This window comes from Alternaria ventricosa, assembly GCF_023758065.1.
Source record: "Alternaria ventricosa strain BMP 2768 chromosome Unknown scaffold_45, whole genome shotgun sequence".
Taxonomy (NCBI): Eukaryota; Fungi; Ascomycota; class Dothideomycetes; order Pleosporales; family Pleosporaceae; genus Alternaria; species Alternaria ventricosa.
In genome coordinates, this window is record NW_026055725.1 from 1 (window position 1) to 23,900 (window position 23,900).

At 54.5% G+C, this 23,900-nt stretch overlaps 10 protein-coding genes across 10 annotated transcripts; 6 read left to right on the forward strand and 4 right to left on the reverse strand.

Annotated features, from left to right (window-relative positions):
* Positions 1-341: 341 nt before the first annotated feature.
* On the forward strand, positions 342-1,694 carry J4E93_011024 (uncharacterized protein; the record flags this gene model as incomplete). The annotated part of the gene is made up of 3 exons (XM_049348896.1): positions 342-539; positions 591-679; positions 734-1,694. 3 exons carry the CDS (start codon positions 342-344, stop codon positions 1,692-1,694), a joined length of 1,248 nt encoding a protein of 415 aa, XP_049193937.1.
* A 253-nt stretch (positions 1,695-1,947) lies between these two features.
* Positions 1,948-5,916, forward strand: J4E93_011025 (uncharacterized protein; the record flags this gene model as incomplete). Its single annotated transcript, XM_049348897.1, has 3 exons — positions 1,948-1,953; positions 2,006-2,012; positions 2,186-5,916. The coding sequence occupies 3 exons, from the start codon at positions 1,948-1,950 to the stop codon at positions 5,914-5,916; spliced, it is 3,744 nt and encodes a 1,247-aa protein (XP_049193938.1).
* Positions 5,917-6,436: 520 nt separating this feature from the next.
* On the forward strand, positions 6,437-6,679 carry J4E93_011026 (uncharacterized protein; the record flags this gene model as incomplete). The annotated part of the gene is made up of 1 exon (XM_049348898.1): positions 6,437-6,679. The coding sequence occupies one exon, from the start codon at positions 6,437-6,439 to the stop codon at positions 6,677-6,679; it is 243 nt and encodes an 80-aa protein (XP_049193939.1).
* Positions 6,680-7,063: 384 nt separating this feature from the next.
* Positions 7,064-8,470, reverse strand: J4E93_011027 (uncharacterized protein; the record flags this gene model as incomplete). Its single annotated transcript, XM_049348899.1, has 1 exon — positions 7,064-8,470. One exon carries the CDS (start codon positions 8,468-8,470, stop codon positions 7,064-7,066), a length of 1,407 nt encoding a protein of 468 aa, XP_049193940.1.
* Positions 8,471-9,065: 595 nt separating this feature from the next.
* Positions 9,066-11,452, reverse strand: J4E93_011028 (uncharacterized protein; the record flags this gene model as incomplete). The annotated part of the gene is made up of 3 exons (XM_049348900.1): positions 9,066-11,179; positions 11,228-11,363; positions 11,423-11,452. 3 exons carry the CDS (start codon positions 11,450-11,452, stop codon positions 9,066-9,068), a joined length of 2,280 nt encoding a protein of 759 aa, XP_049193941.1.
* Positions 11,453-12,066: 614 nt separating this feature from the next.
* On the forward strand, positions 12,067-12,875 carry J4E93_011029 (uncharacterized protein; the record flags this gene model as incomplete). Its single annotated transcript, XM_049348901.1, has 3 exons — positions 12,067-12,114; positions 12,162-12,219; positions 12,286-12,875. The coding sequence occupies 3 exons, from the start codon at positions 12,067-12,069 to the stop codon at positions 12,873-12,875; spliced, it is 696 nt and encodes a 231-aa protein (XP_049193942.1).
* Positions 12,876-13,115: 240 nt separating this feature from the next.
* Positions 13,116-13,820, forward strand: J4E93_011030 (uncharacterized protein; the record flags this gene model as incomplete). Its single annotated transcript, XM_049348902.1, has 3 exons — positions 13,116-13,398; positions 13,577-13,693; positions 13,756-13,820. 3 exons carry the CDS (start codon positions 13,116-13,118, stop codon positions 13,818-13,820), a joined length of 465 nt encoding a protein of 154 aa, XP_049193943.1.
* Positions 13,821-14,246: 426 nt separating this feature from the next.
* J4E93_011031 (uncharacterized protein) lies at positions 14,247-16,155 on the reverse strand (the record flags this gene model as incomplete). The annotated part of the gene is made up of 4 exons (XM_049348903.1): positions 14,247-15,071; positions 15,131-15,217; positions 15,269-15,643; positions 15,835-16,155. The coding sequence occupies 4 exons, from the start codon at positions 16,153-16,155 to the stop codon at positions 14,247-14,249; spliced, it is 1,608 nt and encodes a 535-aa protein (XP_049193944.1).
* A 3,156-nt stretch (positions 16,156-19,311) lies between these two features.
* Positions 19,312-20,727, reverse strand: J4E93_011032 (uncharacterized protein; the record flags this gene model as incomplete). The annotated part of the gene is made up of 2 exons (XM_049348904.1): positions 19,312-20,120; positions 20,286-20,727. The coding sequence occupies 2 exons, from the start codon at positions 20,725-20,727 to the stop codon at positions 19,312-19,314; spliced, it is 1,251 nt and encodes a 416-aa protein (XP_049193945.1).
* Positions 20,728-21,857: 1,130 nt separating this feature from the next.
* J4E93_011033 (uncharacterized protein) lies at positions 21,858-23,601 on the forward strand (the record flags this gene model as incomplete). Its single annotated transcript, XM_049348905.1, has 4 exons — positions 21,858-21,878; positions 22,083-22,553; positions 22,602-22,980; positions 23,030-23,601. The coding sequence occupies 4 exons, from the start codon at positions 21,858-21,860 to the stop codon at positions 23,599-23,601; spliced, it is 1,443 nt and encodes a 480-aa protein (XP_049193946.1).
* Between the last annotated feature and the right edge of the window lie 299 nt (positions 23,602-23,900).

The following is a 23,900-nucleotide window of genomic DNA, read 5'->3' on the forward strand; positions in this document are numbered from 1 at the left end:
GGGTGGTGGTGTGAGGCTGCGGTTCAGCCTGGTGTTTTACAGCGTGTGTGGTGGCGGTGTTACGTGAAGCCTTGGTTTGCTTAGCGCTGGAGGCGCATTTGACATCCTCCATTGATGAGGCTCCCAATCATGTGCGACTAACTTGGAGGCAGAAGTTCAGCTTTCGAAGCTCAGTGTCCATTCGCAAAAGCCTCTCGTGTTCACGGGCTTGGCGGCATCTTCCGACCCCCCATGTTCAGCCTCGTAGCCTGGTCTATTATGTTAAGAGTCTTGCTGTTGCCGGATGTTGCAACTGTCTAATCCATATCCGCATAGCCTTGTTATAAGTCGAATCCGCCGAAATGGGCAACAGCTTCGGTTTCTTGAGAGGCGAAAGCGGAAGCGGGTTCCAGTTCAACGTGGTGGAGGCTTGCAAGGCTGAGCATGTGGACCTCGCTCAGGCTTGTAGCCTGACGTTTGGTGCGGATCATGACCTGGTCTCGATTGGCAATGTTACGAGGGGAAGAATGGTGCCGCAGCCTGGTATCGCTAGAATTGGAGTAAGTCAAGGTGGCAGATCGCAGACATTGTACGCGAGCTAACGTCGCTAGATATGGATCGCGATGGTATTGTTCTTCGTTGTTGTCGCGATATCCCTCGTCTTTGTCGTTATCGAACTCTGGGCCAGGGCAAACGTCTCGTAAGTGACACGGCGCGTACCCTGTTGGACTAGACTAAACGTCAACGCACATAGTCAATTCAGCAGCGCCTTCGCGAGCTTGAGAGACAAGCCCAAAAACAAGACACCCGAAAACCCAAACGCGGATCCAACCTGGAAAGACAGAGTTCGTGCAGCTGGGCGGACGTTCGTCTTGGGCGTTGCAGACACCCAGACCATCTTCGTCGGAGCATTCCTTCTCGGTTTCGCTGGCCGGAGCAAGTGCAAGCTAACGAGCTATCATTTTACGGTCGCCGTTAGTCAGATGATGATCGCGCTATCAGTCCTCACCTTCTCGATCGCGCTGGTGCGGACATATTGGCGAAATCCACTTGCGGCCGCTTTTCGACTAATTCTTTCCGTCGGGGCCTTCATTGGTGTCGGGTTGACCATCTTCAGGGAAGCCAACTATGCTCCGTATGACGCGCTAAAACATTCGAGCCAAGACAGTGCCATCCTCCTCCCAGTAGCTTGTATGCTAGAGATGGACCTACGATCAGCAGCAGAAGAGCAAGCGCGCCAGAATCAAGCCAATCTCGGGTTCGGAAACGCAACAGCCTGGCCACCCGAAAGATTCATGTACATCGTCCTCGGCGTCGCCTTCATTGCCGCCCACATCTCAGTCCCCATCCGCTTCGCCGAATCCAGAGACCGCGCACCGAAAGTCTGGACGGAGAAGCGCGCTTTCGTCACCTTGATCTACTGGATTTTGGTGTTGCTCGCACCCATCGTCACGTCGATGTTCTGCTGGTTCCGCGTGTACACAATGCGTGAGTGGGTGGCTGATTCGGGGTGGATGGAGGATCCGAATACGGAGATGATAGTGTGGGATTCGGGGCAGTTGATTGCTATGGGCGTGCTTGTTACGGTTGTCATGAATGTGCTTACTGAGGCGAAGGAAAGGGAGAAGAAAGACGCGAAGAAGAGGAGTGACGGAATGGATGAAGAGGCGGGAGTGGAGTTGCTGCCGACGGCGTATCGTGGGTATGAGTATTAGGGTGCCTGATAAATCCTCTCACGCGTTCAGACAATGGTAGCGAATTGTAGCCGAAAACTGTGACTAGACGACCGATAATGGAGCTCTCCCAGCATCGTGAGGGGTTTGCGCGTTGTTAGAAGAATATTCATTTGCGCGTGAATCGTGGCATTGTGTTGGCGATGGTGAAGAGTGGGCGCGTCGCGATTTCAAAGCGCGATGACGGCACCAGAGTGCACGGACTCTCGGAGGTTGCGGCGATGTCGACCACTGTATGGTTGTCTCCATTACCACGACCATCGCCGCCCGAGACACGCAGAACCCGGTCGAAGGCCTTACGTAGCTTGCGCCTTCTATATTCGAATCACGACACCGAGTGCACCTCTTTCCCTACGGATGGGCACACCTCCACCTCGCCCCCAACTGATCGCTGGCTTGGCTGGTGCCGTGTGCTTTCACTATTACCCTTATACAGCGACATATTCACACCTAATCTAATACTTCCCCTGCAGACCGACCCGCCATCGAGAGCGTCAGAAGCTATCTAGACACATTTACCCTACACATACACCGATTCGACGTCTCGCATTGGCCTCTTCAACGCCCCGCCACCATGTTCACGAGCTTCACCGGCAACACGCGAAAGGCGCGCCAAGTCAACCTCGGCGGCAAGAAGACGAATCCCTTCGGCCCTCCCGGCTCCGGCGCCGGGTCACAAGCCGCCCTCGATCGCGCACAGCAAGAGCGAGCGCAACGACAGCGGGAACGAGATACGCTCAATGCGGCCAAGCGGATACAGAAAGTATGGCGGGGTCACTCCGCCAGGAGAGATGTGGCGGACGAACTACGGGGCGCATGGGACCGAGTAGAAGAGGCGAATGGCTCTTCGAGGACGGCGACATATGACTCGGAGGAGGAGGCTCTCGCCCAACTACAACGGCTGCTTCGATTCGCGTCGTCACGGAGCGATGACGACCTGCGACGGATACAGCACTATGCATCGCGCCAAATGGAAACAGTCAAGAAGTTGGGCATCACATCAAGCGGGCCGTGGCCGTGGGCATATCTAAGGCTGGAGCGCATCCTACTCGTGGCCATAGAGCGGCAGCTTCAGAAGCACGCGCCAATGCAATGGAATCAGGTTGGAGCATCTCTCACCGTCTTACAGTTCCTCGCAGACCAGATACCCGCCGAAACGTCCCAAAACGCCGAGCATTACTACCGTACACTTGCACGCGTCGTGTCCACCTTCACCCCGACACTTGAAACGCAGAGCGAAGGATCGGAGATAAGTGACACCATAGTCAGGGCAGCCCTCTCACCAATGACGCGGGTGACTGGCTACACACTGGACGCTTATGAGGCTTTCGGTATACACTTCCTGACCCTCCCACTATTAGGCTCGGACTCAACGTCACCACCATTGCAAAAGTTCCGCGACTCGCTCGCTGACGCCATCAACTACAAGCTACTCGCAAACGCATTGGCGACACTTTCCAAGAGGGCAGGACTGCAAAGCAAATCCGAGCTGAAGAACACATCAAGTAGACTGCGTTTACTGGGAAACTTCATCTACTTCCACCGCTACGCCCACAACTTCGACACTCCCGAAGCCTACGCTGTTCACAAAGACTTTGTAGCCGTCGTATCGGTTCTGTTGAACTCCCTCCCAATCAACATTGTAGATGACGACCATCCAATCGCCGAGCTTTCCGAAGACGATGGTGCCGAACAAGACTCCAGCGCCGTGTCGAATTTCTTGAAAGAGCAAGTCCGCTCCCTGGTACATCAGGAAGGTATTGGAAGTCTTTTGGCCGGATCATCACAGTCAGCGGAAGCTTCAGATGATGAAAAGATCGAAGAAGCCCGGCAGCTTGCAAACTACGCGCTTGCATTACTTCGCTTCTTCCCTCGTCGCGGTGATGAGATACGAATGTGGCTTTACATCGGTCCATCAGAGGCGTCTGGAAAGAGCGCAAGGAAGCTTCCCGCGATCAGATACTTTTGGGAAGCATCAAAACGATCATTGGTCTTTACCACCATCTTCAGGGACTCGAGGGCAGCTATCGGACTCTTGAAGCCGAAATCTTCAAATCTGAACAACTCTGACCGCCCAGGGACGTCCGGACTAACGCAGCATGGCTTCTGGCAGCCAGCACAACAACAGGTTGATCGCGACGCAGTCACCACGGACGAATGGCGGGTCATTCTGGTATTCCTCGAACTATATACATTTGTACTCAAAGTCACCGACGACGAGGAGTTCTTCACCTCGGGGCAGAAAGACATCTACTCGGGCCAGATCCGGGACAGTGGTTTGCCTCTAAGTGAGGTGAAGGACCTAACAACCTTCCTGAAGAACTTGGGCTTCACGCTCTACTTCAACGCAGTGGACATTACAACCTCAGAAGAGGACATGGGAGGCAATAACAGAAGTCTTAGCTACTTCAACCCTGGCGTCATGGACAATCAAGCCCAGAAAGAGCATGCTGAGCCATCAATAGGTGGTGTCGCAGGCTTGAGGATAGATTACGTGAAAGGGCTGGTCACTGGACTACTCCGTATGGTATACGAACGCGACTCGCGACGCAAGTTCCTGCCCTCGGACCACTGGCTCATGGTCTCGCGCTTTGACATGACAGGGTTCATCCCGGCTGTAGTTGAGGAGGAAGAGTCGCGGCACAAGATCCAAGAGGAAGATGCGGAAGATCTTGACGACCTGGAAGAAGAGGAATTCGACGATACACCACAACTCATCGGTACGAGTCGCACACAAACACAAAGACGCTTGGAGAAACTACAACGGCAGCAGCGCAAGGCTTCGCGGAGACGGTACCTGCAAGCCGTAGCACCTCGTCTCGAGATCCTGCAGAACATGCCGTTCTTCATACCCTTCACCACTCGTGTTCAGATCTTTCGCGAGTTTGTTAAACTAGATATGATCAAGCGACGAGGATCTGCGGATCCTGAGTTCTGGCGGTTTCGGACTATGCAGCAGCCAAACGCTCGCAGCCAACTCGAGAAACACACGGCACGGATTAGGAGAGAGAACGAGTTCGATGATGCGTTTGAGCAGTTCTATGAACTAGGCCAGGGCTTAAAGGAACCAATCCAGATTACCTTCATGGATCAATTCGGCGCTCCTGAGGCCGGTATCGACGGAGGTGGTGTCACGAAAGAGTTCCTGACCAGCGTCACCAACCGCGCGTTCATGCCGACTGATTACATCGACATGTTTGTTGAGAATGACCAGCATCTCCTGTACCCCAACCCCGCAGCAGTTGAAGAACACAAAGAGGCTCTCCGGCAAGCCGGCATACGTGAGGGTTCACAAGAGTACCGTGCCCAGATCACTGAGTTGCTTCAACGCTACGAGTTCCTGGGACGCATCATCGGAAAATGTTTGTACGAAGGTATCCTGGTCGACGTCAACTTCGCCCCGTTCTTCCTGCGCAAGTGGGCTCTGACAGGTGGCACCGGCTCCGCGCCCAACGAATCCGGCTACCGCCCTACCCTCAATGACCTCCGCGATCTAGATGAAGAGTTATACCAAGGGCTGCACAAGCTGAAGACCTACCCAGGCGACGTTGAGGACTTCTCCCTCAACTTCACCGTCACCGACACCGTCATCGTAGACCACACCACCTCCCCGAAGAAAACCAAAGCCATCACCAAGGACCTGAAGCCCGACGGCTCCAACACCCCCGTCACCAACCAAAACCGCCTCGTCTACATCAGCTACATGGCGCGCCACCGTCTGCAAAACCAACCCTACGCCCAAACCACCGCCTTCCTCCGCGGCCTCAGCACCATGATCCAACCCTCCTGGCTCTCCATGTTCAACCAATCCGAACTCCAGACCCTCATCTCCGGTACCCGCACATCCATTGACATCGAAGACCTGCGCCGCAACACCATCTACGGCGGCACCTACGTCATCGGCGACGACGGCCTCGAGCACCCCACCATCCAACTCCTCTGGAAGGTCATGAAGGAGATGACCGACGATGAGAGGCGTGCGGTGCTGAAGTTCGTGACTAGCACGCCGCGCGCCCCGCTGCTGGGCTTCGGTACGCTGAATCCGAGGTTCAGTATTAGGGATGCGGGGAGGGATCAGGATAGGCTGCCTAGTACGAGTACGTGTGTTAACTTGCTTAAGTTGCCGATGTATGAGGATGAAACGACGCTTAGGGAGAAGTTGCTGTATAGTGTTTTCTCGGGGGCTGGGTTTGATTTGAGTTAGGTGGTTGAGGGTGAGACTTGTGGCTGCAGGGGGTTATTGCGCGGTTGAGGTCGTGGAAGTTGATAGATTTGCATAGCATGGTATTATGGGGCTAGTATGAAATAGACTTGCACGATGCGTGTACATCATCCGATAACACCTTGACCGCCCTTCAATCTTGTGTATGTCCGCCACCAAATTCGGGCCGCGCAACGAATGCAGGTTGGTGGGCGCATTCCAAAGCGAGAATCGAATGTGAATGCGGTAGTGAACTTCGCGAAGCGACATATTGGCAGGTTGAACATATCGACGTGGAAGGCGGATGAGGGTCCACCACGTACCATGGGAAGCAGGTGAAGGCACAATTCACCTCTTTCTATACACACCATCACCGCAATAAAACCAACCACCATACATCGACACACGTTCCTCGTTCTAACCTCTCGCTATCCCTCTCCAAACTCATTATTTACATCACTCAATCCCCAATATCCTCCTAGTACCCAACCCAAACATTCTGCAGCACCGTCTCTTACACACCATGGACAGCAACGGCCCCGGCTCACCGCGAGCAATCGCCAACTTCATCATCACCAAGCTCACCGACGCCACAATTTACGTCCAGGATCTTATCGAGGCAAGGGCTGAAGCTGAGCGGCGCCGTGTCCACGAGGAGAACGACGCGATATCGAGGGAGGCGCGCCGACGCGTTATGGAGTATGGGGATGCGGATGAGTCGTTGATGGGGGATCGGGAGGCGGAGGAGGGGAGGAGGAGGGTGTAGGGATGGTTGTGGGGGATAAGGGGGTGTGCGTGTGTGGATGTGGATTGATGGTGGAGGGTCGTTGAGTGGGGAGTCAGTTATGGTCGTGAAATCTATTACATCTACACGTAGACACGCACGCACATGGGGGAAGTCATTAGTGTGATTCAAGGAATGATCAAGGGCCAACATTGTATCCATATAAGTAACAGCGATACCATGATGCGCATCATTCCCATATCTACATCATGCTCCTGCACATCGCCAAAGGCACTCCTTATCCGATCGAACGCCAACCTTCCCTAACACCAAACCCAAACGGCATGTATCTAGTATATTCCCTCTAACCGCGTTGTTCACGCACCCTATCCCCAAAACCCTCTAAGGAACCTGACGTACAAATCCCTATGCCCGCCTACACCATCGCAGTCCAGCACCTAACAGCACTTGTACAATTACAAAGATGGCGAGACCAAAAAGGAAAGCCGCGTAGAGACCCATGATCAGGTCCATAGCGGCGATGTCTCCGCCCAGACCGAGGAACGCTTGGTGCGATGCTGTTATAGCCATGCAGCCGTAGATTATTGCTGTGGCTTGGGAGAAGGTTAGGCCAGTGCGTTTGTGTGGAGGCGTAGGCGGCTGGGAGATCGTTATTGTGATGGTGCTGAAGGAGAGATAGGAGGTAATGGGCGTGGTATCGAGATCCTGGCCTGTTGGATGGGGAGCCACGTCGATAGCAGTGATGATGGGCGAGAACGAAATCTCAGTGCGATCGCTAGCTGGAGATGGGCGCTTTCGACAAGTTGATGTCTTCATGATGGGCGACGGACCGGCTGGTTGACGTGACTTCGAGAAGACACTGCGATCTGGAAATTCTGGCAAAGCCATGTCTGGATCCGAGGAATCGCGGAAGAGCGCATCCTTACTGCGGCGCGGAACATCGACGTCGAAATAGCTGTCTTTCGGCCCATTTCCACTCGTCACACTCTGCACATGATCGGAGGGCGAGTTAGCACGTCCACTCGCCTCCCTCGCCTTAACGCGCGCAAGCACATCCCTGACACTCGCCGGATCCACATACCCAAACTCGCTCTCCTCACCATCAGAAGCAACAGAAGGCGTCTTAGGAGACACATACCCCTCACAATGCTTACCAAGACCCCTCCCCGCCCACTTCGACTTCCCATTCGGACCAGCTCGCCACGCAAGATTCCTAGCGAGCTCTACCCTACCCTTCTCAAACTGCTCCCTCAACGCATCTTCAGCAAGCGGAGTCTTACGAGAAGCAGGTATCTGAGCTGAGGGTGAAAAGCGACCTGGTGTATCTTCCTCAACGTCAAGAGTCGTTATGCCACTAGGCGTACAAATCAACCCCTCAGCATTATCCAAGCTGACCCTACTCTTCTCGATAGGTGGTTCAGGAAGACCCGCTTCCGCCCACTCGCCAGTAGGGGTACGCGACGATCGCTTTCGTATGCTTGAACTTGAGGTGGATGGAGGGCGGGCGCGACGTGCGTTGTGTTGGATAGAAATAGGTGTGCGACCGAAGAGTTGGGCGCGATCGAGATAGCCTGAATGCGTGGATGTTGATTGTTGGAGGTTGGCTCTCCTGCGCTCTGAAAGAGGGTATGGCGATGGCGAGGAAGACATGCTGACATCACCGTGCCCATGACGGCTCAGAACAGGATCATATGACCGTCGCGAGTATTCTGGTAGTGATGACCCCATAGGCGGTGACGCGTACTTGTCGACGACGTCGTTCAAATTTTGTGATGCCGAAGGCGTAGTCCTCTTGTTACGGGAGTTGGCCATGTTGTAATTCCAAGGTCGAACAGAAGTCGGGGGCTGGAGCCGTAGAAATGACGGTGAGGAAGTTGAGTTGGCTGCAGTGAGTGCCAAAGCTCGGAGGTACATGGTGGGTTGTCTGTCCTTGTTTCGCGACCTTTGAGAGTGCATGCAGAGAGGACTGGGCTCAGAAACTCGCCACTGCTCATGGGGCCATCGCCGAGTGAAAGCTGGTCTTCACACTGGTGACATGAGTGAACGCATTGCAATCGCGAATACCTGGTCAACTTCACGAAGGTTGGAGCGTAAGACCTCCAAAAGCGTACCCGGCAGCTTCATCTGGATCGCGAGCTGCTTGTGTTGATGTGTGTGTTCACATTCCTCGTTGCTGTCTTACTTCATCAGTCTCCCTCTTTCTATCCATCATCTCCACACACAATTTTGCATGATCCATGGCGCGACGTGGTCAATAGCTCGCTCTATTCGCTAAGCTAAGGTATTCCTAATATTGTACATGACCAATGAAGCGAAACCCTCCAGGGAGAGGGAAGAGGTCGAACGAACGCCATTCACCTCATAAACAACGTGCTTTTATGCACATGCATCATTCCCATCCCGCTGACTACGCGGGTATCGGTGCGGGAGGTTCTGGGCCGTCACCACCATCACCCCTTGGTCTTATCGCCGTGGGGAGTGGGTTGTCTGGGATTTTGATGGGCGCGTCAGGCAAGGCCTTCAGCCGGCCAGGAAGGTCCTCGCCCTTGATGACCTTCATGATCTCCTTCTTGTCGAGCGTCTCGTACTGCACAAGCGCATCGGCTAATCTGTCGAGCTCCTTGCGCTTCGACAGCAGCAACTCCTTTGCATCCTTTCTCGCCTCATCGATCAACTTCCGCACCTCGTCGTCGATGATTCGCTTGGTCTCGGGTGCGACCATCTCGTAATTAGATTTGTAGTCGACGTTGCCGAGCTTCTCCGAGAAGCCGCACTGGGTGACCATCATGTACGCTATCCTCGTTGCGTTGGAAATGTCGCTAGAAGCTCCGGTGGATACATTCTCCTCACCATATACAAGCTCTTCGGCAATCTTGCCGCCCAGAGAGACCTGCAGTTGGCGTATGTATTGTTTGCGAGTGTGGTGGCCCTCTTCTTCCGGAAGGAAAAAGGTGATACCGGCAGCGTGGCCTCTGGGAAGAATAGTCGCCTTGTGCAGATCGTTGAAGCCAGGCTTGTAGAGACCGACGAGCGCATGACCACCCTCGTGGTAGGCGGTGTGAATCTTGTCCTTGAGCGGTACGGAGCGGCTCTTCCTTTCTGCGCCCATACTGATCTTGTCCTTGGCCCACTCCAAGTCGTCGAGAGAGACGAACTTTGCCTGAATCTTGGAAGCACGGATAGCTGCTGAGTTGGCAACATTCTCTAGCTCGGCACCAGAGAATCCAGGTGTGCCACGGGCGATGGTAGAAAGGTCGATATCGGGAGAGAGGCGGATCTTCTGAGTGTGGTACTTGAGGATAGCCAGTCGGCCACCTACATCAGGGAGTTCAACCTGGACATGACGATCGAAGCGTCCGGGGCGAAGCAGGGCTTCGTCGAGAGACTCGGGGTGGTTGGTGGCAGCAATGAAGATGACACCACTGCTTTGGTCGAAACCGTCGAGATCGTTGAGAAGCTGGTTGAGGGTCTGGCGGTGGTAGCTGGCGTCGCGCGACCTGCGCTTTCCGCCTATGGCATCAAGTTCGTCGATGAAGACAATGGCAGGCGCCTTGCCTCGGGCAGCAGTGAAAAGTTCGCGAACACGCTTGGCTCCGACACCAACATAGACTTCGTCGAATTCGGAACCGGACATGTAGAAGAAGGGAACGCCGGCCTCTCCTGCACAAGCACGAGCAAGCAGAGTTTTACCAGTACCGGGAGGGCCAACTAGGAGTACACCCTTGGGGAGTCTGCCGCCGAGCTTGTTGTACTTGTCGGGGTTCTTGAGAAAGTCAACGACATCGGTGAGTTCTTCCTTGGCCTCGTCACAACCGTGAACATCGCTGAAGCGGGTGTTTTGCTGCTCGGGACGGACTTCGGCGTTCTCTTTACCGCCAACGCCCTTCTTGAGGACGCCGCTGGTCTCGACGAAGAGGGTGATGAGGATCAGGGAGACGTAGGCAGCCAGAGCGAAGCCGCAGATCCAGCGGACCCACTTGAAGATGACGTTCATCAGAGACTCTTCGACAACGACGTAGACGGGGTCGGCCTTGACGCCAGCGCCGCCCCTGGTCTTGGCGACCTGAGCACCGCCAGCGTTCGCGCCGATGGCCTGGGTGATAGCCTGGCGTTGGTTCGCTGTGAGCCCCGAGTGTTCGCCGCCGTCCTGTCCCGTCTTTGCCAAGGCGTTGTTGTACATCTTGTCAATTGTAGAGTTGGTGGCGAAGCGTCCTGTGTTGTACCGGTCGATGATGATCTGGTGGTAGTTGCCGCGTAGAAGAGCCGAGTAGAAAGAAGCCTGAGCGGAGGCGCTCGTAGGGTTGGCATTAGCAGCCTGTTCGAGACGAGCGAGTTGTTCCTGAGAGGGGCCACCGAAGAGCGAGCGCTGTTGTACGAGGCTGAGTCCGAGCATGCCGGGCTTGGTCAGCTGGCGGAGGTGCGAGAGAGGGCCGGTGCGCGACATGGAAGAGAACTGGCGGGCCCTGAGGGCAGCGACGGGCGATGTCAGGGCGAGGGGATTGCATAGTCCGACGCGCGGTACTGCTGAGTGTCAGTGTTGTGTCCTGACTGTGCCTCACTGCGACTAACCTGAACATGAAAACGAAGATGCGGTGGTGAGCTGCCTGACGCCGGCAGCCGTGGGCATGCGGCCCAGGGTGTGCCACGAGGAGCGCAGGGCGGTAGACATGGTGGGCGACAGTTGCGACGTGACAGAAGCGACCTTCTATATCCAAGTCAGTAGGGGTTCAATGACGCGATGTCGGAACTCGTGGCAAAACGCACCTGGGCAGCGCCGGCCGCGTGGAGGGCCATGGTGAAGAATGCGCAGCGCAGAGGCCGCAAAGACTATGTCTAGTACCCGATGAAAGAAAAGGAATAGGCGCGCGTGGGCGGTGGATTGGGCGTGGCAGCGAGAGGCCACGGGAAAGTTGGTCGTCACGTCTATGGAAAGTGGCAGAATGGGCCAGTGCTTAGATGCGTCGTCGTTCCGAGACCCTTGCATCTGTCGTGTGCTTGGCGATACGGCGGCACTCGACCTTGCGCCACCATCTGGCTCATTCACCGCCACGGCTCATCACACAGTTAACTTGTAGGACATCATGTACTTGTGTTTCTTGCATCTGTTCACGTGCAGCATGTTACAGCGGCGTCTACTTCCGTGACGCGCCTCAGGGCTTGATGCGATTGGCCGATGACGTAGAGGAAGCAGGTGCAACCGATCAATCTCGACTGTCCGATTGACCGAGAAGTTTCTATCTGAATACACGCGTGCGACACTCAGGGCCGTTGGGTTCCATGTTGGAGAAGACATAGTTCCCAGAGTCCCGGCGCACCTCGGCTGGCGGGGTAAAGAGCCTCATAGCTTGTCGAGCTGCATGTCTAGATCATATACATTGTCTCGCGCTCTATACTACAAAATCACAACAATGGCATCGCCAAGATGGAAGAAGCTATATGAATACGCAGCATGCGACGTGCGCTTACCTTCCTCATACCCAGATTCGTAGCTAAACTCTTGTAGCTCGCCGATGGCCTACTGAAGCTACACGTACCAGGCGCGGGCTTCCTCGCTGATATCAGTACGATCAATTGAGACGTTGGATCACGTCAATTGTTGACTCCGTCAGGGCCGCTGCTCCATACAGCCAGCGTTCCCAAGCCTGAACTGAAGAAGGTCCTCGCGCCTGCATCGACCTTCCTTATGATTCCGAAAGCGACCAAGTCGTTCCCGAGCCCTCCCAAAATGGCGGATAGCATTCCAGCTTCCAACCTTACCGACTCCAGGCCGTACGCAGATTATACCGAGAGCGGCACCATTGTAGTCATCAGCCAGCCTCCAGGGCAGTCGTGCGCAGTCGTCGGAGGGATTATGGCAGCTCGCATGCAGCATCTCGGTGCAGAGGGTATCGTGGTCGACGGTCGCGTGCGGGACATTACTGCGCTGAATCAGACGCAGCTGCCCATCTGGTCCAAAGCGACGTCTGTCATCGGTGCGGGAGCCGAGACCAAGTTTCATGCACACAATGTACCCGTGAGGATTGGCGAGACGGTGGTCGAAGCCGGCGATATCATCATGATTGACCCTTTCGAAAATGGTGTGGTCGCGGTGCCACAGGGCAAGGTAGACGAACTGCTCGATCTACTACCGAAGCTGATCGAGGCGGACGAGAGGGTGATTGCGGACGTGGGGAGAGGAGTCAGCGTGGAGGAGGCGTTCAAGAGACATAGGAATTAGCTATGTACCGTATAACACGATGTTGTGTAAATAATACACAACGAATGTCATAGCAGTGAAGAGACCACTGAGATCGCACAGAATTACATGACGCCGCTAACCATTTCGCTGGCCCGTGCACCGCCCATTTTCGCGATCCCGGCATGACACCTCTCACAGCTCTCGTTCCCCATCGCCCAACACCTCCGCTACCACCCGCACCCACACTCGAGGACCCCCAATTGCCCCGGAGCCACCACAATGGGTATCACCGACTTCTTCTCCGACGTCTGGGAGACCTTCTCCCACCCCTCGGCCGACGCCGAGGGCCAACCGCCCGTCCAAGGTGGCACCAGCACCCAGACGCCCGCCTCCGGCACCGACGAGGAGAGCGGCGACGAGGCCGAGGTCAACAAGCAGGATGCGAAGAAGGGCGGCGACTCGGGCGAGCAGGGACACAAGCCGAGCGGCGATGACGAGGATGAGCCTGAAGAGGAGGAAGAGGAAGAGGAGGAGCCCGACCCAAAGGAGAAGCTTGAGAAGGGTGAGTTATCTCGGAGTACGAGAAAAGGCATTTCAGTTGCATGAGAGATCAATTGCGTGTTTGGGAGGCTTCGGCTTTGGTCGGACGTCTCGATAAGAAGCCCACCATATCCGACATAGCCCGACATCAGACACATAGCGCCACTGCAGACGGAACCATGACTAACCATCTCACCCAGAATGCGCCGAGTCCAAGGAATGCCACGGCCCCAAGCACCACTACGACGAGTGCGCCCAACGGGTAACAGGCCAGATCGAGAACGACGGCAAGGCCAGCGAGGACTGCGTTGAAGAATGTACGTCAGAGCCCATCTTAAACAATCCCAATCAACGGCCACGACCACTAACATGAATTCAGTTTTCCACCTTGCCCACTGCGCATCCCAATGCGCCGCCCCGAAGCTATTCGCCCAGCTCAAGTAAACAGACCCGACCCCCGCCGATCCTCGTCCTCCTACGAGCGAACACCAATACAATGTTGGTGCATGACATCTAGTAGGAACGTAGCACTTTCGGAATGGAATGAATGCAAGCATCAAGACATGTCACATGCGTGGATGACTGTACATATTAGAGTCGTGTTTAGAATATCACTGTACTTCTATCTCCCCATCCAAATCAAGACATTGCACAACATCATGAATGAAGCGAAGAAGTGTGTTGGTCATACGCTATACGCGGACATGAATCCTGTTTACAATAACAATGAAAAAGACGGACCAAGGAAACCAGTTCTCCTCCCAAGATAAACCCGAAAAGACAAGGTAAGAAAACCCAGCCTACAAAGAAACCCTAGTCGTCGTCATCATCATCCTCGTAATCGTCACCAGAATCCATGTCCCCAAGGAGTCATTGCTCGTGTCCCTGGACGTTTTCACCAGACCCCTCTTCCGCCACAACAATGCTATCGCCATCGACATCCTTCTTCAGCCTTCCCTCTCTACTAGCGAGGCCCAGCCGCTTCACACCAAGTATAAGCGGCAATGGCAGGACCACCGCACAAACCACAGCCTGGAAGACCAGCGCCCAAAGCATATGTCCAGGCGGTCTATTTCCACCTGTAGCCTCATCCCTGCCCGCATCCTGTACGGCGTCCAGATCCACGGGTCTTCCGTCTTTGAGCTCGTTCATGATGACGATGAAGATGCCGCCGAAGACTTGTCCTCCGACCCAGCAGATCGTGGAAGAGACTTCTGGACTAGCTGGGAACGTGATCTCGACCAGGTACTCCAGCGCGATTGGAAGCAGGGAGAATGAACATGCACCTAAGATTGCACCGAGCACATACGGCGCGACAATCTTCCTCGTTTGCGGCGCCCATATCATCGCTACATAAGCTGCTGATAGCACGGGACATAGGATCTTGATGCCGAGGAGATATGCGTGTGTGCGGTCTATGATGGGAGAAGTGATGGCGCAAGCTACCAGTCCAACAACGATGAGCACCGCGCCGCATATACCCGCTTCGTCTTCGGTGTAGCCGTATGGATACAGGATCTGATTTAGCAGCGAGGTGAAGGCGTTGAAGAAGCCAGTGTACACGCTGAAGGTGAAGAAGACGAGGTAGAAGGAGGGGGTGCGTAGCATGTGCTTCAGGGATGTCATGATTGACGTTTTGGAGATGGCAGAGGAAGCAGACGGGGGTGTTGGTGGTGCCGCGGGAATGAAGAAAGACTGTGAGGTGTTAGTTAGATATGTGATGTAGGCTGACTGGAGGGTATGGGAAGACGTACCGGGAGGCATGCTACGGTTGCGATGATTGATACTATCAACACCGTAGTTGGCACATCGCCCAAAAATGGGTTAATGAGAGATGCAAGCTGTGTCTTGTTAGCCATCGTTTCGTCTCTTCTTCCCGCGTCGTTACTCACCGCCGCCCCAAAGGGGTTCGCCAAACTCGCCAGCGCCGTCGCTCCAATCCTTCCTCCCTCAGTAAACCACATGTCACTATACCGCGTCGGCGCCGCCAGCACGAATGGCTGCGCCAACCCTGTCAAGATCTGGCCCACCATGACTACAGGGAAGATGTTGGTCTTGGTACCCGCATACCGAATCCAGTTGCCAATTAGCAGCAAGATGGATGCGGCGACGATGGATGGTTTGGGGCCGCGGTGGAGCAAGTAAATCGTCAATGGACATGTTGCGGCAAAGGAGAAGAGGAAGGCGGTTGAAAGCCAGTTGATGGATGATTCCGGGACGTGGAAGTATTGCGATGAGGTTGTTGATATGGGGGCGAATGTTAGCCACTAGGTCGTTATGTTAATTACAGTCGTTCTTCGCAGTTTCTTGGAGCTCAAGAATGATGTTCATGGAATGTTGTCCCAACACCACTGATCGACAACGCAGGGCAACGCTCAAAGTCCGGAACGGAAGACCCCTTCGCAACACGCGCAGAAGCAAACAACGGAACGGGCGACGGTGTCAGGTGTCAACTTACATCCCAACTAACAACAATGTTCAACAACACCAACTGTCCCAGCCCAAGCCACCGTCTCTTGTAAACCTTGTAATGCGTATGACTGTAACTTTCCTTCTTCTTCCCCAGTCCAAACCTCCTCTTTTTGCGTCTTGGCGGCTGTTGATGTGCTTCATCCACCACTCCACTCTCGGGATCGGCGGTACCGTCTCTTCCAAAGTCGACTATTCTCATGTTAGAGGACCCGCTTACTTCGTCGTCTTCGGGGGGGACGTCTTCCGAAAGATGCGCGGCGTTCTTAAGCATCTCGTCGTTCGTTCGGGTGTGCGATAAGTCGGCCATTTTGGGTACTGCGGACGACTTCAGTCCAAGGACGGCGCGCAGCGCACAAGAGGGTGTCCGTCTTATAATGAATAAGGGCTGGGTCAATGATAACGCTGCAAGCCGCTGCGAGAAGAATAGCTCGGAATGTCCGGATGCCCAACGTCCCAGACGCGCGCCTTAAGTCGATGCAGTTGTTGATGTTGTTCTTATCGGTTCCGCGTCGCAGTCGCACATGTCAAATCCGGGCGCTGGCTTCCAAGGTTGTCGCACGGTCTATTGGCGTGGGCTAAACAGTCGCGACCTGATGAGGCAAGGGGTACGCTTGCCGGGTGGTGCGGGACGGACTTGCCGTCTTATTAAGCTAGTCGGCCGCCACATTTGGCCTGCAGGTGGGTGAACTGTATTGTGGGAACTAGCCTTGCGCATTGTTGTCGCTGGGGTACGGGAGTCGGCTGATGCGTGCGCACTGGGAAAGATACTGCTTTTGGAAGAATAGAGGTGTTAGGCGAGGCGGGGTACAATGGGATCGGCATCGCGACTGCGAGGGGGTTGATAAGATTGGGGAAGAGGAAGCTTGTGCGTGCATCTCGACGTTTACTTTTCAGGGTAGGCGAAGATTAAGCAAAGGGTGAGCGGATAAGGTTTATTCGAGGCTGAAATGACTGAGGGATTTGGGGGCTCAGATTTCGTTCGCTTCGCTATTGCATGTTGACCTGGCAGGCACGCAGGATGTAGCCGGAAGGAAGCACTCGGTAAGCTGCATCCCTCCAAGCTGCCATTTTGATGAGGCTTGAGGCAACAACCACCCACGATGGGTGTGCACGCCAACAAAGCCAAGCCAATCCACACCCACCTTGCTTACGAGCCTTTACCGCATGCGAGCGAGTACCTGCGTATTCTCAGCCTGCACGCTGGCAACGCGTGGGAGCCTATCCGGTGTAGCTTGCGGCCAGTCAGCTTCTACGAAAAGCCGCATTATGACGCTCTGTCATACACCTGGGGCGATCCCAACGCCACGAAGCTGATCGAGGTCGATGGCGTCGCGGTCAAAGTTACCTCCAACCTCGAGCAGGCGCTCCGCCACATGCGCGACCACGAGAACGAACTTCCGCTGTGGGTAGACGCTGTTTGCATCAATCAGTTGGATACGACGGAGAGGTCGCACCAAGTGGCCCTCATGGGCAAGATATATTCCGAATGCGCCCAGGTACGGATCTGGCTAGGCTGCGATGCTTCGCGATGCCGCCTTGGCGATGGAGCGAACGACGACTCAAAAGGAGCGGATCCATTCGAAATCGTACGTTTACTAGCGAGTGGTCGCCATGTCTATGAATGGCAATGCTTTCAACCCCAAGCTCCCGATACAGCTGTCTACAAGCCCGATGACGACTTCAATCTGTCGTGCGAAGGATTCCTCGCTATCTACCGAAGTCCTTGGTGGACACGCCTTTGGACCGTACAAGAAGCTATCCTACCAGGGACAGGCACTTTGTACTTTGATGCATGGACGACATCGCTTCAGACGGTCACCGATTGCGGGTTATACTACGACCAACATGCCTGGAAGCCATGTTGCAATCCCCCCGTATCGCAAATGCCTATTACAATGATCAATGCTCTAAAGGACTTCTGCACCATGACTCGGAGCCTTCATTATGATCGAAGACGGGATGGCAGCGGCAAGCTCAAGCGACATGACCTACAAACACAACATGTAGTATACGGGTTTCGGGCGTGTGAGGACCCGCGCGACAAGGTCTACGGGCTGTTGGGGGTCATTGATGACCGATTCTTCACCCCGGATTACACTTTGTCTAAAGAGGAGGTTTTTCTTCAGGCTACTTACACAATGCTTTGTCGCGAACAAGGGTTCTTGAAGAGTCTGACAGGCCCTCAATATGGCCCAGCGCCGGGCAAACTGGCGTCCTGGGTGCGGGACTTTGACGCGCCTTGCGATCGCATGGACGTCGATGTAGTTTTCGATCGGTACAAGCTATTCGATAATGGCGTGTTCAATGCTTCCGACGACCACAGATCGAGCGCTGTATTGCTAAAAGCTTCTCCGCGTTCGTCGGGTGAGGTGATAAGACGAGTGGGGCTTGGGGTCGTAGGCAGGCGCGTGGGCAAAGTTACCTTTGTATCCGAAGACGTACAGAACTTGATCTCCCCGACAGACGATGCTGACATTAGACATAAAGATGTCTTCAAGAGATGGATGTTATCCGCGCTCAACTCGAGTGCGTTGGACATGTTAGCTCACATTAGTGAGCGGAACAATCTCTATACACAGCCGGATTCCGTCATAGCGTTTTGGCGAACGATGCTTGGTGGATTGGACATTCCAGTCGATAGAGCAGGCCACGCGTGGGATCTCAAATCTAGTCCTGCAACTAGTCCCGCAACGATGCGTTGGCTCGAGCACTTTCTTGCATGGGTGGAAGGAAAAGAGGAGACAATCAATGCCACAATATGCCATATGATCTCCGTCACAACACATGGACGTCGCTACTTCAAGACCGGAAGCAACGGCCAGGGTCTCTGCTATCCGCACGTTCGTGTTGAGGACGAGGTATGGGTTCTAGACGGTGGAAACGTACCGTTCATTCTGCGGCCCGCGCATTTGAACAAAGAAGAAAGAGAAGCACTCAAACCCGTAGATACGGATGGAGTCCGGAGCGATGGCGACATCGACTTCAGTGGTGACTGTCAGTCGGAAAAGCCGCCTGAAGGCTATTACGAGTTCATCGGCGACTGTTATTTCGACGGATATATGCATGGGGAAGCCGTTCGAGATAGCACCATTCGTGAACAGTCTATCGTGTTGGTTTGAAGGGTTTATTGATACACTGGTTCACGAAGAAGAAAGCACGTCATAGCGGAAAGCTCATACGGTGACGGCTGGGCGTCAGGTCGCAGCTATGTAAGTGGAAATATTCTGCGCAACGAAGCAGCGCCTGGTCGTATGTCGAGCTTTGACGTGTATGAAGGCGATATCTACTGCAGCGTCCAACCTGCGACTTCCCCGGCGTCCTCACCACATCACCATCAGTGCGAATATCAAGAATCACAATGTATCTCCATTCATGTAGCAGTTAGCCTCAGCTGCGGGAGCCTAGGTATGCTTACGACCACTACCAATCGATACATGAACTATCACCATACTGTTTGAGACATTTACTCGCTATGTACCTGCACACCACAGCTCTGAGCAACGCGTTCGATAGCCTCAGCGAGTACCGCAACCATCATCATGCGCAACTGGTCAAGCAGCTGCTCGCCCATACCTATAGCCACACTAACCACAAAGCACACAGGCGCCAGCAGCACGTCGCGCTCAACCTTCTCAGTCCAGCACAGCTGACGCAACAGAGCGGCGTAAACCCCCATAAAGATTGCCGATTTCCAGAGAGTAAGAAGCAGAGTCTTGGGTCCTAGAAGAGATGCACCGAGGAAGGCGATCGCGTAAATGGCCATGACACCGAACTGGATGTCTCGTCCTAGTTGCGCATTCGAGATCTCGAAGGGACCGATGGTGAGGCGCTCCGGGAACTCGCCGATCTTTCCATCGTCCCCGATCAACCGCTTGGAGATATTTGCTTTGACGAGGCCGGCCGCGTCGATCTTGATGATGAGGTTCAGCGGGCCTATGTTGTTGACCGTGGCATCGGCGTCGCCTTGACGCTCCCGGTTGTGCTCGGCCAGCGCTTCCGCGATCTTGCTGGTGACATACTCGCGGATGCCCTGACTCAGCGAACTGTCGTCGTCGAAGATGTTAGACGCGAAAGACTTGCGGGGGCTGGGTTCGTCTTCATCCAAAAGCGTGGAGTGACCGTGCTCGTCGGCCGTGTCGATGAGAAGTGGGGGTCGTGGCGATATACGAGCAGTCTTGAGGAAGTCGTTCGTGCGCTTGATGCTGGTGGTCTTATACTGCACGAGGTTGGGGTCTTCAACAGAGCCACCGTGCTGGGAATACTTGGGGCTGTCTGCAAGGTTGTTAGTGAGTGCGTTGACATCGTGAGCAACTTGATGTACCAGGCGATATCTGACGCCCTGCGGAGTCTGCGAACCATGCATCTTTGACATGGCTGCTGTTCGCGGCTGTTTCAGTGTTAGCATGTAGTATCGAAGCGCCCTGGGTAGACACTTACTGTCCATGGCCTCTGCGATCTTGTGGGAAGAACCCAGTGGCAACCCGCTTCGCTTGTCTGCATCACCAGCTGTACGTGGAGAGGTATTCTGGCTTTTGGCGACCTCAGATTCAACGGAATCACGGCCTGCTTCCTCAGCATGGCGTTTTGGAGAGGCACTTTCAACTGCTGTAGAGCCAATCGTCCCGCCATCGCCAGCATCGTTCTCACCAAGTTCCTGTAGACTGTGCATGGACTGCTCGCTGGGTAGGAGACCGATTTGTTCGTATCCTGGGCGCACATATGGCGACGCCAACGGGCTAGAGGCGACGGACGGAGGCGACTTTTGCAGGGTAGCGGGACTGGATGATGCGCTCGAGCTGGACTGCTGTCTGAATAGTCCGCGGAAGCGGCTCGGCTTGCGATCGGTTTTCGGTGTCGCGTTAGCGCTGAGACGAGCCATGTCGATGTCTTTAGCGTTGACAGGCGCTTCCTTTGGTGGTGCGGATGAAATCTGGGGGAAGTAGAGTGAGTGGAGGGGAACGGGTTGCAGAGTGTTATGGCCGTTGTCGCGCTTTGCTAAGCGAGAGTCGCAGTGAAGGTGAGTCCGCACGGATCCAAACGCGTCGACACTTCACTCAGTAATCTAACATTTGAGGATCTGGTATGACGTTCGGTGCTGTTATGAGTCTTTTCCTCTTCACGGAACTGCGCAAACAATCTCGTCGTGGTGTTTGATGATGCGCAACCATCTGATTGCTTCCCTTCATTCAGCGAACGATGCCAAATTTCGGTTGTGACAGCATGCGGCTATGTCCATGAATTGATGCGCAAGGCTCGGACCTGTACGATCAAACGCATCTGAGTCTCTTACCTTTCTACTGGCTCAATTGAGGAATGACACAACTACTGGGGCGACCAATGATGAGGCGCTTTTGCAAACATTCGGTTTGGAGCGAGGGACTGACAGCAAGCTAGCAGTTCAGTATGCTAGATAGCCTGGTGCTGCGTGTATTCCAACAGGAAACCGCTGGGTTATGTGATGACCATTGCGCTGACCGGCGGTTGCAGTCGATCTTCTAACCTTCAACGACATGCCTCGCCTTCGTCTCTGAGAAGGAGGTCCAGGTACTAAGGAAACAGAGAAAGCTTGATGGCCGAAGAAGTAAGAGTGGACTGTCGACATCGTGTATGGTATCGACCGAGCGGCGGACGCGTGATCGTCGTGGAATGCGCATTCCGTACGATGACGTTGTCTCCAGGAGTCTCCTGTCGATCGAGACCGTAGGCAGCTGTCGCGCAATGTTCAAAGAAGCGACCTGCCGTGAACGAAGTCAGATGAATCCACCGTCGTAAGACTCTGGTTTGAGGATGGCTGAAGGCTGCTTGCTCTTTCAGAGTGTCAAAGTTATTGAGTCACCCGCCAAGGAGAGCTCGACGGGTGGCTCCGGCGATGGCTCGTGCACCTTCTACGCGTCTTCCGCGCCGGTGCATGCAGGCGCCCGCGGGCGCCCTTGAACCGTACAACTATGGCATCGCATTCACCAGCAATTGATACCGACAATGAGTCCACGTTCGAGGCCGCTCCCCGACATGTTCATCGACGCCACGCCTGTACGCCCTCACGAGAGGCATACCGTCGAGCATGAGCATGGAAGACAGCCCATGTCGTCGTCTTGCTACGCTCCGTCATGGGCATGGCATCGCGACGGTATAAAACGCTCTTCTTGGGATTGTTGCTTTCGTGAACTACACCCCACAATATGCGGTATCTAACGCTTGACATCGAGGCCTGCTTGGCGCCAGCACGGTACTCAGCCGCAAAGCTCGAATTGCGATACTCTGCGTCTGGCCATCAATCCGGAACAATCGCGTGCCCTGGTCGCATGGAAGATGAAGTCATCCTTGCTGCTGTTCATCGCAGGCCTCAGCTCAGTAGCTCTGGCTAATGCTGGAACACCTAGCGGAGAAAGCCAAGCCCATGCCACTAGCAACACACCGAACGCCGAAGAAGTCCGCATCGCTATGGACAATGCGCAAGCCGCGCAAGATCCCTTGATGATGGGTGCGATGCCACCAAGCGACAACGGCGCCTCGCCCCGCCACCGACGGGAGAAGCTACAGCTGTTGAAGAGGATGGACAAGAAGAGCGGTAAATGGGGAACAAGCCACCCGCGTTACAGGCTCCTCGAAGCGCTGTGGGCATATACGAGGTACCGCGAACGCCATATGGCCGAGCTGGATCGCTGGCGGAGTATGTACAAAAGCGTCAGCAAAAAGCAGAAAAAGGTCGGTCGCACGTGCGCGTTGTGATGCCGGTCGCTCACAATGAAGCAGACATTGGAGAACACCGTCGGCTACACGAAGAAACTGGATGAACTCGAAGAGCTGATCTATGTGAACGCGGGCGTCTCCAAGAGTATTGCTTTACACGCCATGAAGTTCTACGGCATCAGTCAGGGAGAACTGGATGAGCACATGAAGCAGGCAGAGAGCGATAAGCGCCAAGCAGACAAGTTTGCGACAGCTCAAACGCTGAAGCATTACGTACGCGACTGGGCGGACGAAGGTCTCAAAGAGAGAAACGAAGCGTTCCCATGCATACTGAGCACGTTGAACGCCATCAAAGCAGAGTCAGGCGAGAGCGCACCACTCAGGGTACTGCTTCCAGGCTCCGGCGTCGGACGGCTAGGTCATGATGTCGCCAATCTCGGAGGTAAGTGTGGCGCGCAAGGGCAGAAGCGCAGCAACTGACGCAATGACAGGCTTCGAGGTCACGATCAATGAGTGGTCAATGTTCATGAACGTCGGATACCGGTACATGGAAGCGCAAAAGGATGCGCACGCGGTCACCATACACCCATTCATCGACGGAATGTCGCACCATGCTACGAAGGCCGACATGACCCGGAGTGTAACGGTGCCCAACATCGCCCCCAACCCTGGTGTTCTGCTCGTCGAGGGCGACTTCAATACCGCATTCAACGATCAACCAGGTCACTACGACATCATCGTCACCCATTTCTTCATCGACACGGCGCGCAACCTCATAGCCTACTTCGACACCATCCAGAGGCTATTGAAGCCCGGTGGTAAATGGATCAACCTCGGCCCACTCCTGTACGGCACCGGGCCTTTCGTGCAGCTGAGCTTGGAGGAGATTGTCGACGTTGTTGAAGAGATGGGCTTTGAGTTCGAGGATCTGGGCGACGAGTGCGGTGAGCTGACGTTTGAGGGCAAGAAGGTTCGGAGCAAAGAGGCGGAATACGGGTTCAACCGGAGAGCGTTAACGCGATACGCATACCTGGCACAGGTTTGGATGGTGAAGAAGGTGTAAGCTGTCGCATCGCGTCGCTCGCATTGTCGCGCACACATCGCGAGAGATAGCAGATAGCGCACGCCTACTTCTGCAACAGCCTTATATTAGAGTTAATTCTGTAACTAATTACTCTACTTGTAGAGCTCTTAAGGTTGTTATAGATAGAACAAAAGCGCACGCTCTAGTTAGCCTAACTAGAAACGCATGTAATTAGCTAACTTACTTATAGTAATTATAGAAGTTAGCGTTTTAGAGCTACGTAGCTATAGACTAAGCCTTAGTAAAAAATATTAAAACTTTAGATAATTATAATATAC